The sequence below is a fragment of the Cynara cardunculus genome (genome assembly GCF_001531365.2).
Source record: "Cynara cardunculus var. scolymus isolate 2C chromosome LG 10, CcrdV1, whole genome shotgun sequence".
NCBI classification, from domain to species: Eukaryota; Viridiplantae; Streptophyta; class Magnoliopsida; order Asterales; family Asteraceae; genus Cynara; species Cynara cardunculus.
Genome location: NC_037537.1, coordinates 3,093,705 through 3,109,075, shown reverse-complemented (window position 1 = coordinate 3,109,075; position 15,371 = coordinate 3,093,705). Strand labels below are relative to the sequence as shown.

The following is a 15,371-nucleotide window of genomic DNA, read 5'->3' as shown; positions in this document are numbered from 1 at the left end:
CCCCACCCCCCACCAACCAAATATGACACTATAAATACCAATCCATATACAAACACTTCCAACATCCACCATTCCTACAATCACTCTCTACAAATCCATATCATCTTATTTTGTGTATATTCAATTTCAAGAAAATGTTGGGTATTTTCAAGAAAGAATTGGTGAATGCACCAAAGGAGCTCATCTCATCCCACCAACATCAACATCAACATCAACATGATCAAAAACAAGACCCTTTGAACCATTTCTTGTCTTCCAATCTCAATGCTCTCTCCATGACTTTTGGAGATGTTTCTTTGGCTTTTAGCCCTTCTTCTCAAACCCCACTACCCCACCAAAGGTAATTGTAAAGTTTTAAGTATTTAGAGTTATACCCTTTTGGATAAAAATGTGTTTTAATTTGATGAAATGCGTTAATTAATTTGCAGGTTGTTCTGTAGCGTGGATGACATCTACTGCATATTCTTGGGAGGTTTAAACAACTTATGCGCCCTTAACAAGCAGTACGGGCTAACCAAGCTAGCTAATGAGCCCATGTTTATCATTCAAGCTTATAAGACCCTCCGGGACCGTGGCCCATACCCGGCCCACTCGGTTCTCAAGGAACTTGAGGGTAGTTTCGGGTTTATACTTTATGATCTCAAGGCTAAATCTGTCTTTATCTCACTTGTAAGTTCTTTCTTGCATCCCACGTGTTACCTAATATTATAATAAAAGAGAGGACATTCCTGACTTTTCGTTAATATGGAAATCCATAGGGTGCTGATGGAGGAGTGAAGCTTTTCTGGGGTATAGCCGTTGATGGCTCTGTTGTAATTTCCGACGACTTGGGGGTCATAAAGTCTAGTTGCTTCAAGTCATTTGCTCCATTTCCAACCGGTAAGGATCCAAACTCTTCCTATTTGTTACAGGTTTCAAGGGTATTTTCGTCTTTTTTTTTTCCCTCTTATGATGTATACATAACAATCCAAGTACCGATCTTCACCAATCCTACACCAAGAAACATATTGGATTGGTCGAGATCAAAGACTTGTCGTAAAGAACCCGTTAACATGTCTTGATTGACGATATTTCAGGGTGCATGTACCACACCGAAGGAGGGTTAATGAGCTTTGAGCATCCAAAACAGAAAATGAAAGCCATTTCAAGAATTGATAGTGAGGGAGCAATGTGTGGTGCTACATTCAAAGTTGACATCCATTCAAAGACACAAACCATGCCAAGAGTTGGAAGTGAAGCTCATTGGACCTTTCATTCTCTTAATTAGCAATTTCTTTTCTAAACTTGAATCACTTCAATTGATTTCGTTACATAAATGCATTGTTTGATTTTGTACTTTCCCATGTTCAAAGATTTTCATTATGTTTTAATACTGAACCCTTACCTAATGAGAGCTTATTAGGTCATTGATCTTATTAGATGAACATGATAAAGACCAAGAATCTTATCCGATAAATACTTATCAAGTAAATTGTTGCATACAATGCCGTTTTACCGGGTAAACATTTGGATTAACGGCCCTTGATAATTGAAAGGGGTAATGAATTTTTTTATCTAATGATTAAGGGTAAAATTGGAAAATACACATTTACTGTAAAAAATTGAGAACATTTAGTTTAATACAAACTAAAAAATATAAAAATAAACAACTATTTTGAATCAGAGAGATTATGCTTTAAAACTAGGCAACACCAGTCCAAATCAGAACAATTTTATTTAACTGTCAAGTGGCATCCAACAAGCCAAAACAGTAACAAAATCTGCATTACTTTGTCAACTTAGCATCCGTAAAGGTTAACTCTTTAAAAGATTTGATCTATTTGTCATATCAGATTTCCATTAATTAAAAATCCATCTTCAAATATTTACTCCAAGACTTAAAAGCATTTTTTATATTTTTAATTAATTTTTAATAAACATACATAAATTATCTTATTTATTTGAAATGTTTCATAAAACTCCTATAATTTGTCGTTATTTTAAGCCCAAATACGTTTTTTAAAACAAATAATATTTAACGATAACATGCAATTTAATACAAATATTACAGTACGATATTGAAAAACTAGACCTAAACCTAATAACTTGTTACTTTTCTGTATATATATATATATACTTAAAACTATGATTTCCAGAAACAAAAATATTAAATTTTTATGTTTTTTAATATTCGATATTGATGTCATTTTGATCTTCTTTACAAGCGCTTTCCAATAATGTATTTTGTTAAAAATAATAATAATAATAATTTCATTTTATGTATTTAATAAATGAAGCATTATTGAATTTAAAGCCTTTCTTCAAGTTATTGCTCCAATGGTTAACCTTTTCATCAAGTCATTACTTTTACCATTGGAGATGCTCTTAGTGATCAACCAGCCGAACAACAGGGATTGTTAGTCTCACGTCGACTAGATTTGAACTATTTTTAGCAATATATGCTGGAACATAATTTCTTTTCTAAGAGCTTTTTTTGCAGAGTAATTTAATGGGGTTAATTTCACATATTTGCATACAATATCTAGATATACCAATGTCTACAATATAAAGACTTAAACGACATTGTAGGGCAATTTGTACTCGTCTACCAACTCTTGCCCCCTCTTAACACTATATGGCTTTTAACCTCAATTAGAGGCGATTGTCTACAGTTGGACCATTAATTTCTTTTTTAGTATATGTTGGAACCTTCTTTTTCTCTTAAGTACGAGTTTTTTTTTTACGGAGGACGATAAAAGAAAAAAAAAATACACATATTATCTTGGTCCATATTAAATAATTTATGGAAGATCTGAAAAACTAAATTATTGAAAACAAGAAGCCAAATACACACCAAGGGGCTTTTAACAAACGCTTACCGGCAAGAAGTACCAGCCTCACTTCCCTTATCAGATAACCTTTTTGGCTATCAAAACGCGATTTTGATAAGTGTTTGTTACCCGACAAGCGTTTATCGGATAAGAATTTTTTCCATACAAAATCACGGTTTTGACTACTTTCTCTGCAAGTTGGGCATCCGATATCTTGATGCTCCAAGTTGAGAATTAGTAAACAGATACTGCGGTTTGGGATAATTTCGATCTCGTAAAATACACGATGAGAAAAATCTAAGTCTAGGGTACACAAGTTGTGATCCAACAAATGGATCATTATCTCATTCATCAGGCAACTAATATGTCTAAAGAATTGTTAATTAAAATGTTCTCAACACTAGTTTTTCTAGAACTTCAATACAGGGGATTAGTCGAGGTGCACGCAAGCTGACCTGGAAACCCAAAAAGCAGCCGTATTCTCTAACCGTATGTGATTGTACAGGTAGCCCTCAACTTTTGGCATCATTACGCATCAACGAAAATCTGCAGGCAGTGCAGTATGTTGAAAAGGGTAGATTCGGAACAATTAATTTGTTACATCATACATATTCTATATAAAGAAATGAAATTAGTTACTGTTTGTTTTTTGTTTTAAACATTTAGGTTTCATTCACTTATACAATTTTCCTTCATATACCACCCACTTATTCTTGCATCAAGTAAATGGTACCAAGGGGCCGTTTACTAAATGCTTACCCGGTAAGTGCTTACCGGACATTTTTCCTCACCGGATTAACATAGCAAGGGCCAAGAATCTTACCCGGTAAGAGCGATGATTATCATGGAGAGTCTTACCCGGTAAGTGAGGGTGACGACTCTTACCTGGGTAAGCGCTTACCGGGTAAATTGTTGCATAAGATACCCTTTTGATGTACTACAATCTTATCGATAAAAATAAATTATAATGTTGATTTCTACTGGTAAGCACTTATCGAGTAAGCATTTGGGTAACGGCCCCTAAGCCAGGGTTGCAACTTCATTTCTCCTGTTGTGGCACCCACAAATAAACTAATGTATATATCATTAAGGGGCCCACAAAATAGATATAGGTATACTCGTTCCAAAATAATTGTCCACATTTCTATTTTAGTTTGTTCCAAACTCCTTTCCAATTCTATCCTTAATTATAAGATGGAGAAATTCATTGCTACCTCTACTATAAGAGGTAAAATTGTTATTTAGTTGATTAAACGATGTAATAAATAATTACACATTTCTAAGACTGTATGAATTTTTCATTGTGGACATTTACTTTGATAATAATGATATTAGCATAGGAGGAAATGAAAATATGCTTTTGGGTCCAATCCAATCTAGTAGAGTGAGGAAAAATGAAGATGTATAACTAACAAAAGAGAGGAACATAAGCTTAATTACAAACAAGTTGTGAGGTAGCTAAGGAAGAATCATATAGAAAATCAAAATACCTACGCACTACATTTGTATCTTTTTTAACCATTAAGGGGCCGTTTATGCCCTTATGGCCTTATCGATAAGAGTCAATGCTATAATTTACTTTACTGGGTAAGAATGTAGTCCATTAAAACGGTATCATATGCGACAATTTACCCGGGTAAGCCTCTCCATCCTTATCATCGTTCTTACCAAGTAAGATTCTTGGCCCTTGCCATGTTTATCCGGTAAGGTAAATGGCCCGGTAAGCACTTACCGGATAAGCGTTTAGTAAAAAACTCCTAAGTTTGGGTTATTTTCTCTCTGTAATGCTCCCTCCCTCTAATAAATATACAAAACCTTTTTTTCCTTTGTAAATTACAGACTTTTAATGTCAGATGATGGAGATGAGAACTAAAAACAACAGGTGATAAGCTAGTATGTGAACTGACCTCCACATCTGGCAAAGGATCGTAACTTTTCTTCTCCATCGTATTGAACAGTGTAATGCCACTAATTTTCTGCATTCCAAGTTCCACAGCAATCAGGCTCTGCAAAAAACGAAAACAAGAATACAAACTAACATTGATTAAAAAAGCAATAAACAATGACGTTAAGTACAAACGTTTATTTAGGTAACCCAACCCAACCCTGGAGGCAGGATCTAGGAGGGTAATATGTACGCACACTTGGCCTCTACCTCAAACAGTAGTTGATGTGAAAAGTGTGCGAAAGAGAGAAATGCAAATGAGATAAAATTGAAAATCTAGATACAAGTTCATTTAGGTAACTGATAACCATATTTCAAGTTTATAATCACCATCCTGTAATTGGTGAATTTGACATTAAATATGTATGCAACCAGAATGTTCAAACCATGTTTTGTTTATCACATTCGTGATGAACTCAAGAGTTCCACTACAAGGCTTTGCTGAATGTTGCAGAAAAGAAAACCTAAAAGATAAGTACAGCATATACCAGTTTAAAATCCAGAGATTCAAATGCCTCCACCTGAGGTAAATCCTGCACAATAAAGTTGTATTGCATATTAGCGCCATAAAGCCTAAAGCATGCTTCTATGAGATTAACATTGGTGCCAAATACATATATTCTTAGTAATCACTTTCTGAAGAATCTAGGATGAAGAAAAGAATGATGCACATGAATCGAAAATGAAGCCATTAGAACCTAACCAGAAAGATATTGCAATTAGTAGCCATTAAATTATTAATTACCAAAATCTTCCAACAAGAAGAGTTACCAGTAATGAACCATACATATCACAGAAATCCAGCAAACACTTACCATCCTTTTAAGTCCATTAACCATTACAGCTTTTTCCTCTTGGTTATCAGTTAGAGATAACAAAACTTCGAATGGGCCAAGATTCTTCTCGGTCAGGTTTGTGAGACTCAAGCATACCTACAGAAACCTCAAAGTGGAGTGTTAAATTTCAAATAGGCACATCAAATAAAAATGAATATTCAAATAGATTAAAAGAGCCTGAATAATACTAGCAACCAAAACATTGCTTATAATGGACCGACCAACTAAAAATACTTTTCTGCCAAAAACCTCTATCTATTGGTTCATATATTCTCTGTCAACTATGCAAAAGGTTACATTCTGGCTTGGAATCTTCTATATCCACACCCCTGAAAATCTTCTATATCTATACCTTGAAAATCTTCTCATCTCTGTACCCGTGAATGTATGTGTGCCTTAACATGTACACTTTCTTCCATGTACCTACATGAAATCTTCATTATTCTTTTGTCAATTTCAAATGTCATTACAGTGATATTTAATTTTTAGTGAAATTTCTACATCACAAGTGCTAGTTAACATAAGAACATCTGGCATCCCATTCAAAGCTCATGAAAAATCATCCATATTATAATACATGACACCATTCCTGCTTCCCTCTCTTAGTGTAGTAGAAAAGGCAAATGAGAAAACAGCATAACTTATAAGTGGACAATGTTATGCATTGACCCTAGCCCAGGCCCATCAGTACCTTATAGATTCTAGAAGAGGTTAGAGAGGGGTCTTGCCTGTATTTAGTCTGTTTTGGCTAGTATAAATAATAGGGCAGTAGCCTTAGTACGTATCCAGATTATTAGCCTTCTCATATAGGAGAGACTGGCCTCTCGAATTGCTAGAAGTTCCATTCATTGTCATTATCATTGTTTTCTGGTTCATTTGGTTCAAGCAAATACAATTCGGTCAGGCATCTGTTCTGTTACTGTATTTGTTTGTTATTCTGTTCATAACAGACAACTTCTATTCATCTTGGTCGCAGCATGGCTAGGCTACGATCACATTTCTAGTGCACATCATTTACTGTTAATTTTCATTTCACAATGAGAATCTGCCTTCCGTCCATCCTTCCACCATCGTTATGTTCACTCTCCACAAAAAATGTGTTCTTTTCTGATAGCAGCTGATACTGCAACTACCACCCTCTATCTCATGTGATCTTGTCTCTTAGGCAATTAGCTTAGAGCTGAGTTCCGTATGCAAACAGGGTGCAGAGCACATTGGAGGTCAGCTTGGATGTGACGCCTTCCTATTATCTAGTAAAATCATAATCTTTAAATAAGGGTACTGAATCAGGTGTGGCTACAATTCAGATCATTTGGGGCTCATATTGCATGGGTGCAGGCGAGATACAGTTTTCATTGTTTCTTGAACGGTTCAAGTCCTTTGAGTTTGACCTCTTTTTGTCATTTTGAATTCTGGTTTCAAAGCTTGAAATCAAGTTCAAAAAGAAATCATAGAGCTTACTTTGATCTTCTGAAAACATAAAATATTCACACTTATTGTCGACAGATAATTAGTGTTCTGCTGTTTTGTTATCTAATCTCCTACATCACACTTTATGTTACGCATCAATCTCCCTTGCTTTTGTTCTTCTGTATAAGTTTATATTTATACTTCATTGCTTGTTTATGCTGTCTGCTTGTTGGCTGTACATCTCTGCACCTGCATGCCTTTTGTTTCCTGTTCAGTATTTTCCCAGTATTTCTGGTTTGCTTGTTTTTGTTATGATGTGACATCCGAGAGAATTTGATGTATATCTACTTTATTGAACAAAGATACAAGTCTGATGCACCAAAATTTTTAGTTTTTAAAAAAAAAATGGCAAATCCAAGCATCCTTCCTTTGTGCTCGCTAGCTCTTAGGTTTAATTTCCCACAGGCTTCATTGTGTTTCCTTGATTTTATCTCCTATATTTTTCCATTTCCTTTTCCTTTCAAACTGCTGCATGTCCATGTCAAGTGTTTACTTTTCTTTTCAAGTTTTGGACACAGAGGATTCAAGGTTTTTGTTATACACTAATGCCCAAATCGGTGGGATTACTTGAAATAGCCAAATGATTACAATTTCCACAGGCATTTGAGAGGCCTAGGACTCTCCCAAAACCGTTTACCGCTCAATTGTGTTGACAAAAACAGAATGCCCTTAACTAACAGCCACCTACTTTAGTTATACTACCCCCAGCCTGCCAACTCTCCTACCCACCAACCAATATTGACCAGTTGACTTCCATACCTAGGTATAACAATACCCGCCCCCGAACCCGCACCTTGTCCTCAAGGTGGAAAAAATTTGAGCAATTGATTCAAACTCTTTATATCAAAACCCCCTAGTTGTGGTGGTGGTGGTGGTGGTGGTGGTGGTAGCGGCGATTCCTGACGAGCATCTTCCAACCAACCTCTCCTTATCGCCAATTCCCCCCATCGATATTGAGCTTGGCATTTACATAGATCGCTATCGGATACCCTCCAAGATTTTGCCACTGTACCTGACTTCCTCATGCCATCGCCATTGAACTCGGTGAGTTTGGTTCACCAACCCCTGATTTTGCCTTTTTGCCACTCCAAAAATTCGAGTTCTTCAACCTGAACGCCTTCAGTTTTTTCAATCTCTAATGCCAACTCATTCTCTATTAACTTCCAATATTTCACCACTTCTGACTCCCCATGTAATCATATTGTGGAAAACTAATTTTATCCAAAGAACCTGCCCAGCAGCCCGTTTACCAGTGATTTCCCTTCGTATTTATACCCAATGGACTTTTTATTTTCCCACCCACTACCCATTTTATTCCCAATTGATTTTCTTATTTCCCCTTCCACTAAAACTTTTTTCCTTACAAGTGCAGCGTTCCTCTCCTCCACTCTTTAAAGAATCTGTAACTTCCACGATACCATTCTTTGCCTTCTCTTCTAGACTCCCTAACAACTTTTCAATATTGATTGGGATGATAACCCCCTTTCACAACCATTACTCTTCTATTTTCAACCAAAATCAACTTATGTATCCCAGCAGCAGTTGGATAGACTAGGCCAAATGTACAACAACATACAACAATCACCATTAAAATAAAAAATATAAGTGCAAAATCCACGTAGTTGTCACCCATTTTGTTCCCATCCTTTTTACAAATATAACGGTGAACCACAAGGGTGGTGCCTGATTGGTTTGAGCGTGGCTCCAAAGGTCAAAAGTACTAGGAGGTCCCAGGTTCAAATCCAAGGAGGAATAAAAATCCCCTTGTGGCCACGGAGGTTCAAATGCGGTGACTCCGGGCTATCTGCAAAGCAGGTAGTCGCCCTGGGATTAGTCGGCTTGCATAGCGGGTTGGATATCCAGGCTAATCAAAAAAAAATATATATATATATATATATATATATATAACGGTGGGTATCCATCTCAATGTTATCAATGAGTAGTACCACTACACATAACCCCTCAATAATGCCCACTAACATCATTGTTTTTGGATTAATTAACCCTATCACAGAGTTTAGGTGTACCTTGATTTGTGGTTCCACGACTACAGCTCCACCACCGTCCAGTTGTTCTGTGTTTTCTTCCATCGCAGTCTTCTCCTCTAATTTCTTAATGAATTTCCCCCATTTTAGGAATAACAATAGCAGTGGTTGGGAGAACGTCAATGATAGTGGTGAGAACGGTGATGAGTACAGTGGCAACAGTAAATGCAACCATGGTGGTGGCGGTTAGCCAACCTTCTCAAATTTCGTCGAATTTGGCATAAATCCTGGAATAGAACTTGAAGGTGTGGACGAGGAATAGTAGGAAATTGATGGTGGAAGTTTCTGATAAACATTGGCCAACCAACCTCTCCGATTAATGGATGATGAAACGAGGTCTGACGTGAAAATTAGGGTCTGTGTTAAGTTTGGTACAAGCTTGGGCCAAATCAACATTATAGAATTGGGCTTGATTGTGATATCGGTTTTTTATTCTCAACTAGGCCTGGGTTCCAGCAACCAATTTTTTTGGTGTGTCCTGAACGACGGTAGAGGAGACGACAACAGAAAAAATGCCGATGATGACGATAGTAATGGCAGAGAGAGTGGTGAGAAAAGTGATAGGGGCATGAGGTGGTTGTTCACCAACACAACCATTCCCCTTTGCCTCGACCAACCTCCTTTTTCCATTGGCGGTTCACTTTGAATGTCACCCCAGAAAGTCCTAGCCTTTGCTGTATATAATTGTTATAGCGGTCAAAATCTGAAACAGCGGTTGCAGGATCGTGATTTGGCATAACGGCTATCACAATGGTAAAGCGGTGATATAGAGGTTCATATAATAATTACAATTATATGTAAACGTATACATAACATAATATATATTTTGAAGATGATCAGAAGAACATGTGAATAGAAGAGATGACGAGCAATCTATGTTGGAAGACAATGTTGTCGTGAAGAGAAGATGCAGAATAGTAGACTGGAATAGAAGAGATGGGAGAGGAATATCAAGTGTACACACCAATATTGCAAATCAAAATCAGCCCCCTAAAAGGCCAACTGTAAGCCCAACTCCTAATTACGGTTTTCACACACCTATTGCAAATCAAAATGGCCCAATTGCGGTGATTAGCGCCGCCATTTCCCATCGCTATTTCTCATTGCTTTTTCCCCTAGGACTGCTAATCCCTATTTCACTGCTATAGCACCGCAATTAACTGCATAGCTTCTTTTCCCCTTAAGGTTTAAAAACTGAATTGATCACATCAAGAAGCCTTTATCCCAAACTAGTTGCGCAGGGGGGAAATGATCCAAAAAAGTCAAGAAGAGAAACAGTTAACTATTACCTGTTATCTGAACTCAGTAATTAAACATACATACATAATTACGAGGAAAAGCATTACTTACTGTGAAGGGTTTTTCCAAGATGATGACAGATGGCACCTGCATTGCTTTCAGTTCAACTTCTTTGTGTGTGATGGGCTACACAATGATGAAAAACATAATCAGATCTGAAGAAACCTCGTCAGGTGTTATAATATTAAAGAAACAACTAGGTCATTTGATTTGACCCAGCTAGTTGCCACAAACTCTATAATGAAAATATTTAGGACCTAGTTTGACGTTGGAAAGGTAACTGGTACAACCCACTCTATGGCATTACAATCAAAGAGTCTATTACAAATTGAGATGCCAAAGCATTATATTACTACTCCACCATGCTACGAACCAGAGCTCGTGATGGCAAAGCTCTAAAAGCATACAAAGCAAAGTGCACCCTATATATAGCAATTGCATCCGCTTGACCACGGTGACAAAAGATACAAATATGTTGAAGACTTAAAGAGTCTACCAGAGAAAGTAGCATTGTTAAGGTTGTTTTCAAGCAAGTCGACTTACATTGCCAATTATCTGTTGTGTTTGCAAGCGCCCAGGTTCCCCCAGATTTGTACGCCATGTTATTTGAAGTTTACCAAGGACATTACTCCCCTCAAATTTTGTTGGTGCAGATCCATCCATTGACGATTTTAATTGGTAGAGATAGTTGTGAATTCCTCCCCCAGATCTAATGAGAATGGGTGGCTTGAATACCTCTCTGTTGTGCTCGAGATTAAAGTTAAAGTGTAAGTTGGTTGTATTGAAAATTAGCATTCACTTGGTAACTACAATCGCATTAGTGTACAATAATTTTATTAATTCATGCAACCTCGTCAAAGCATCCTTCTCAGAATGGTGGTCATCAGCTTTTAGTAACGTCGCACTCCATTGTGGGGTTGGCTCAAAATCCACTTGGTCCATATACAGGTTTGATTTTGTATTATTTTCTAGACAAGCCTCCAAGTAAGTGATTTCCTGAGACGGAGAAGGCAATCAATGATCACAAGAAAATGTCAAAAAAACAAATACCATTGACCTAAGCAGTTAACAAGGTCGATTTGGAAATAGCGGTCGGGACCTTGATTTGCAATTGCGGTTATCGCGGTTAGATAGCGGTAAAAAAATAGGTTCATAAATTAAATACTAGTTATATAACTTACTATACTGTATGCCTAATACATATAAAGTCAAACAATTCAATCAGTTTCAAACCACACAAGCAACATAGTAATAGAGTTTATAGAGCTCATAAATGACTAAATGTGCTAATTGCAACCCAGTTCAGAATTTAGAAGTCAGAAACAGGGCAGAAGTGAAGTAAGAACTGAGAAGGCTGGAATGATCAAGTCGTTAGGTCAAGGTCGGAGTCAAGGAGTGTAGTCGAGGTTGAGGAGTGGAGTCGATTAGCTTGGGTCGAGCAACAGCAGCCGAGCTTGAAAGCATTCATACAATACTTCATTCAGTTCAGTCGATGAAACTGAGAAAGGAGGGACGATGGACTTAATTTATTAGGTCAAACTAAACTCTAAAATGTCTGGCTCAAGGATATTAAAGTAGAAGACCATAAACTATTATCAATAGAACTCCAAATGTTCTAAAAACTTGAAGGCCCATGGACTTAATTATAGCGATATAGCGGACCGCTATTGCAAAACCAAATCTCGGTGCAATAGCGGTGAATGGAGCTGCTATTTGCGGCACCGCTACAAACCACCGCTATTTTGGAACGGTTATTCTCCCCAGGACCGCAATCCGCTATTGCACCACAATTAATGCCCACATTGACTTGATCATGCATGTAATTTAACTGATTTGATAGTAAAGATGATAACTTCTGTTCCAAAAAACAATGAAGACAGCAATAATAATCACAGGTAAATCTGCCGCCTATTGTCGCTATATCATATTTGCCAAAATGCAAATTGATACAAAATCTAATTGTTAAACATATGAATTAGGCAATGGTTGAACTCAGCTGCATATGCTCCTCAGCTTCAATATCTAAAATGGCCTGCATTCTGTGAGACCAGAGATTTTCCAGTTTTAGGAGGTGTTCAACTAGCATAACAACTTATGCGACTCACAATACACAAAAAAAGAAAAGTATCTATACCAAGTCTTGAAATGTTTAAGCATTTACATAGGCAGATTACGGACTTGCGCCTACGTACTTTTAACCAAGCCAACTTACCTTCACAACACGGACCTGCACAAGAAAGTATGCAACATCAATATGTCTGAAGATGTAGACTGATGTAATGACAAGATCCGCAAGACCTATTTTAAGATCAACACTTCTTTGGCCTAAATTTCAGGAGTTAAGAGTGGTACCTTTGTCCTGACAGAAAGTGGATTTGAAACTATAAACTTGAAATACTGAGGGAGATATTTCCGCTCAGAATCACCATCGCTATATAGAGCAGTACAGACCAGGCTGATTGCAAACAACAGGTAGATGGTGAGATTAGAATACAATTGTATGATAGAATAAAACCAAAGCACATTAGCAACTTTAAATCTGACATCACCCTGAAAATATATGACATACGTGTGTGGCCCAAGCTCTTTGACATCATGCTCAACAATGAAATCGTAGCGTCCTCCTGCTCTTATCGTCTCAACAGGTGTTTTGGTAGTATCTAAAAGCAGTATCCTCTGCCTTTCCGTTTGTATTTCTGCCTGTGGTCAAATCAATCAGTTCAATAATTATTTATATTTTCTTAAGCTGAACTAGCAATTAGATAAAAGTTAAATTGCATTATCAGCATCAATTCAAAACTCATTGCCATAATTATGAGTTTTATTGGTTTCAAGCATGATTATCAATTCATGAATCATAATAAAGATTTACTTCAACTTTTTGTACCATATTATATAGTACTTATGCAAAACACAAAAAATAAGCACGCCAATGATGCACAAACCAATACATACTGTTGGTCACAAAAACATGATATCCCATTCATCACTTGTTAGAACGTCACTGACACCAACAAAAGAACATTTCTATTTGTATGCTATAAATACAGAAAATCAACAATACAACATTGATAAGGTAAGAGTTCTAGAGTAAATTGCATAGAATCATATAATACAATTTCATTTGGCAATAAGATGGTGACTCAAACAAGATTCTTCACATATGACTAAGAAGATTCTCGGATGGCACTCAGTTTCCTAACTCATTTACTTTACTTGCGGATTTTTCCCTGCGCTGATTCAGGAATGATGACCTTGGGTTGTACCAAGTCTGAGACCTGGGATTCATAGTGTGTGCTTCATGAAACAACTTGAATTGTAAGATTCAAATCCAGATCATATAAATTTGACAACTAGGGTTTTGAGGTTGTATGTTTATCAAACAGACCCTATTTGGCTTTTGTCACACCATATTCACTTCTGACATAGGTAATTTTAGTTTCCAGTATCTTTCTTTTTTTCAATGCTCTGCATAGGACGGCTCAGATATAAAAAACCACAAAAAAGAAGTTGAACGGGACACCAATGTCCCTTGTGGGCACATATTCTTTTTTCAGAATATACTTTGCGATCTTTGAGCAGATGCTAATAATACACCGAAAAAAAAGCTTCTCAAGTTTTGCAATCTCCTAAACACTGTACATGATGCTAAAATTAAGATGACCAAATGAAATTAAGGGGTTTTCACAGCAGAAACATCACCTTTATTATAATGTCCCTCACTTCAAAACTGGAGCTGTTGTTGATGCTTATATAGCTACAAAATGTTTCTCCAAGATATATGGCCCTAAAAACCCACACAAACAGATCAAACAAAATCTCACTAACATGCATCCAATTTAACAGAATTATACTTCATCAGTCCCAAAAAAATCGGGTGTTGCGAGGTTTGAGATTCACTAAACTAATCTTGCAACTTCAAAAGCCACATGAAATCTTAAAAGAAAATGGATTCTTTTTCTTTTTCTTATGAAGAAACGAAGAGTAAGCTCTCCTGAAGATTTGATCAGAGCTGTTCACTTTCACAAGTCTCAACTAGCTCAGAAAGTGGAAGATTCCCCGACAAAAGCTTGAGGCTGTATTGAACTTCACATCAAGCACCAGGATTTAGAATTTAATTTTTCTTAAATACGTACAAGGAAAGGATCACAGAATGACAGTTTTGACATGAAACTCAAATCAGAGGCAATGCTAAGAAATAAGCTGCTATCTTTGGGGGAAGTAGAACTGCATCAACTTTTCATATCAACAATCACAAAAAAAGTAAACAAACGGTCTTAAATAGCAACAAAATTCGTAACAATTTTGTATTCAGAAGAACAAGTTTTTCACGAAGATATAACCTATGTAAAAGAGCAGTGACGACTGTTTAGTTAATTGCGTGTAAAAGATGACTCTTACCCGAATGCTTGAGGGAGGACAAGCATACCGGGAAGGCCCATGGCATCGGAGAGACCATCACGAAGGAGGAACCGATTACTGTAGGTAAGATCAGTGGAGGAGTCAATAGCTGTGGACTGGGATTGGAGGAGACGGAGGAGGTGAGGTGCGGCGGATGGATCGTCGAGGAGATCCTCACCAATGATGAGATCGGTGAGGTCGAATCGGAGTGGGGTTTCGACGTGGAACGTCGGCCGGCATAGCCGCATCACCCTGAATGCTAGCGAGTGTGACGACTGTGTGCTGCTCATCCTCTCTCTCTCTCTCTACTTTCTCTCTCTAGAAGAATTCGGGTTGAATGTTACAGAGATCATGAAGAAAGAATATAGAAGTTGGAGGGGTTGAATGTAAGAAAATAAATACTATACAGGCTTCATTGTAAATATTCAAAATATTTTAACAACCTTTTTTTCCTTTTGAGTTGGGTTCCGGTGACAATGAAACTTGCGTTTATAAAATTTGGGTTCCAGTAAGAGGGGAAGTTAAAAGCGTAAGAAAAAATTATCACCTTTAGATCAATCATAAT

The 15,371-nt window shown here is 37.0% G+C and overlaps 2 protein-coding genes across 3 annotated transcripts; one reads left to right on the top strand and one right to left on the bottom strand.

The window, feature by feature from the left end:
* Nucleotides 1-66: 66 nt before the first annotated feature.
* On the top strand, nucleotides 67-1,406 carry LOC112519234 (stem-specific protein TSJT1-like). Its single transcript, XM_025127251.1, has 4 exons — nucleotides 67-340; nucleotides 429-669; nucleotides 759-879; nucleotides 1,077-1,406. Exons 1-4 carry the CDS (start codon nucleotides 135-137, stop codon nucleotides 1,265-1,267), a joined length of 759 nt encoding a protein of 252 aa, XP_024983019.1. The 5' UTR covers nucleotides 67-134; the 3' UTR covers nucleotides 1,268-1,406.
* Nucleotides 1,407-2,953: 1,547 nt separating this feature from the next.
* On the bottom strand, nucleotides 2,954-15,130 carry LOC112519630 (trafficking protein particle complex subunit 13-like). Of its 2 annotated transcripts, XM_025127841.1 has the most exons (12): nucleotides 14,807-15,130; nucleotides 14,108-14,192; nucleotides 12,975-13,105; nucleotides 12,758-12,860; nucleotides 12,618-12,632; nucleotides 11,256-11,401; nucleotides 10,949-11,144; nucleotides 10,457-10,531; nucleotides 5,571-5,687; nucleotides 5,244-5,288; nucleotides 4,718-4,816; nucleotides 2,954-3,356 (listed from the first exon to the last, which is right to left on the bottom strand). In XM_025127841.1, the coding sequence occupies exons 1-12, from the start codon at nucleotides 15,094-15,096 to the stop codon at nucleotides 3,339-3,341; spliced, it is 1,320 nt and encodes a 439-aa protein (XP_024983609.1). In that variant the 5' UTR covers nucleotides 15,097-15,130; the 3' UTR covers nucleotides 2,954-3,338. The 2 variants fall into 2 exon arrangements, with proteins under 2 accessions (XP_024983609.1, XP_024983610.1); XM_025127842.1 differs by lacking the exons at nucleotides 2,954-3,356; nucleotides 4,718-4,816; nucleotides 5,244-5,288 and adding an exon at nucleotides 5,944-6,014 and having other exon boundaries at nucleotides 5,607-5,687.
* Between the last annotated feature and the right edge of the window lie 241 nt (nucleotides 15,131-15,371).

Bases quoted from the DNA above. Each gene is read 5' to 3' on its own strand.
- LOC112519234 (XM_025127251.1), top strand. From the start codon at position 135: ATGTTGGGTATTTTCAAGAAAGAATTGGTGAATGCACCAAAGGAGCTC. The intron at 670-758 runs GTAAGTTCTTTC...GGAAATCCATAG, and splicing joins AATCTGTCTTTATCTCACTT to GGTGCTGATGGAGGAGTGAA. The intron at 880-1,076 runs GTAAGGATCCAA...ACGATATTTCAG, and splicing joins ATTTGCTCCATTTCCAACCG to GGTGCATGTACCACACCGAA.
- LOC112519630 (XM_025127841.1), bottom strand. From the start codon at position 15,096: ATGAGCAGCACACAGTCGTCACACTCGCTAGCATTCAGGGTGATGCGG. The intron at 12,861-12,974 runs GTATGTCATATA...GTTTGCAATCAG, and splicing joins AAAGAGCTTGGGCCACACAC to CCTGGTCTGTACTGCTCTAT. The intron at 5,688-10,456 runs GTAAGTAATGCT...AGGTTTCTGTAG, and splicing joins TCTTGGAAAAACCCTTCACA to GTATGCTTGAGTCTCACAAA.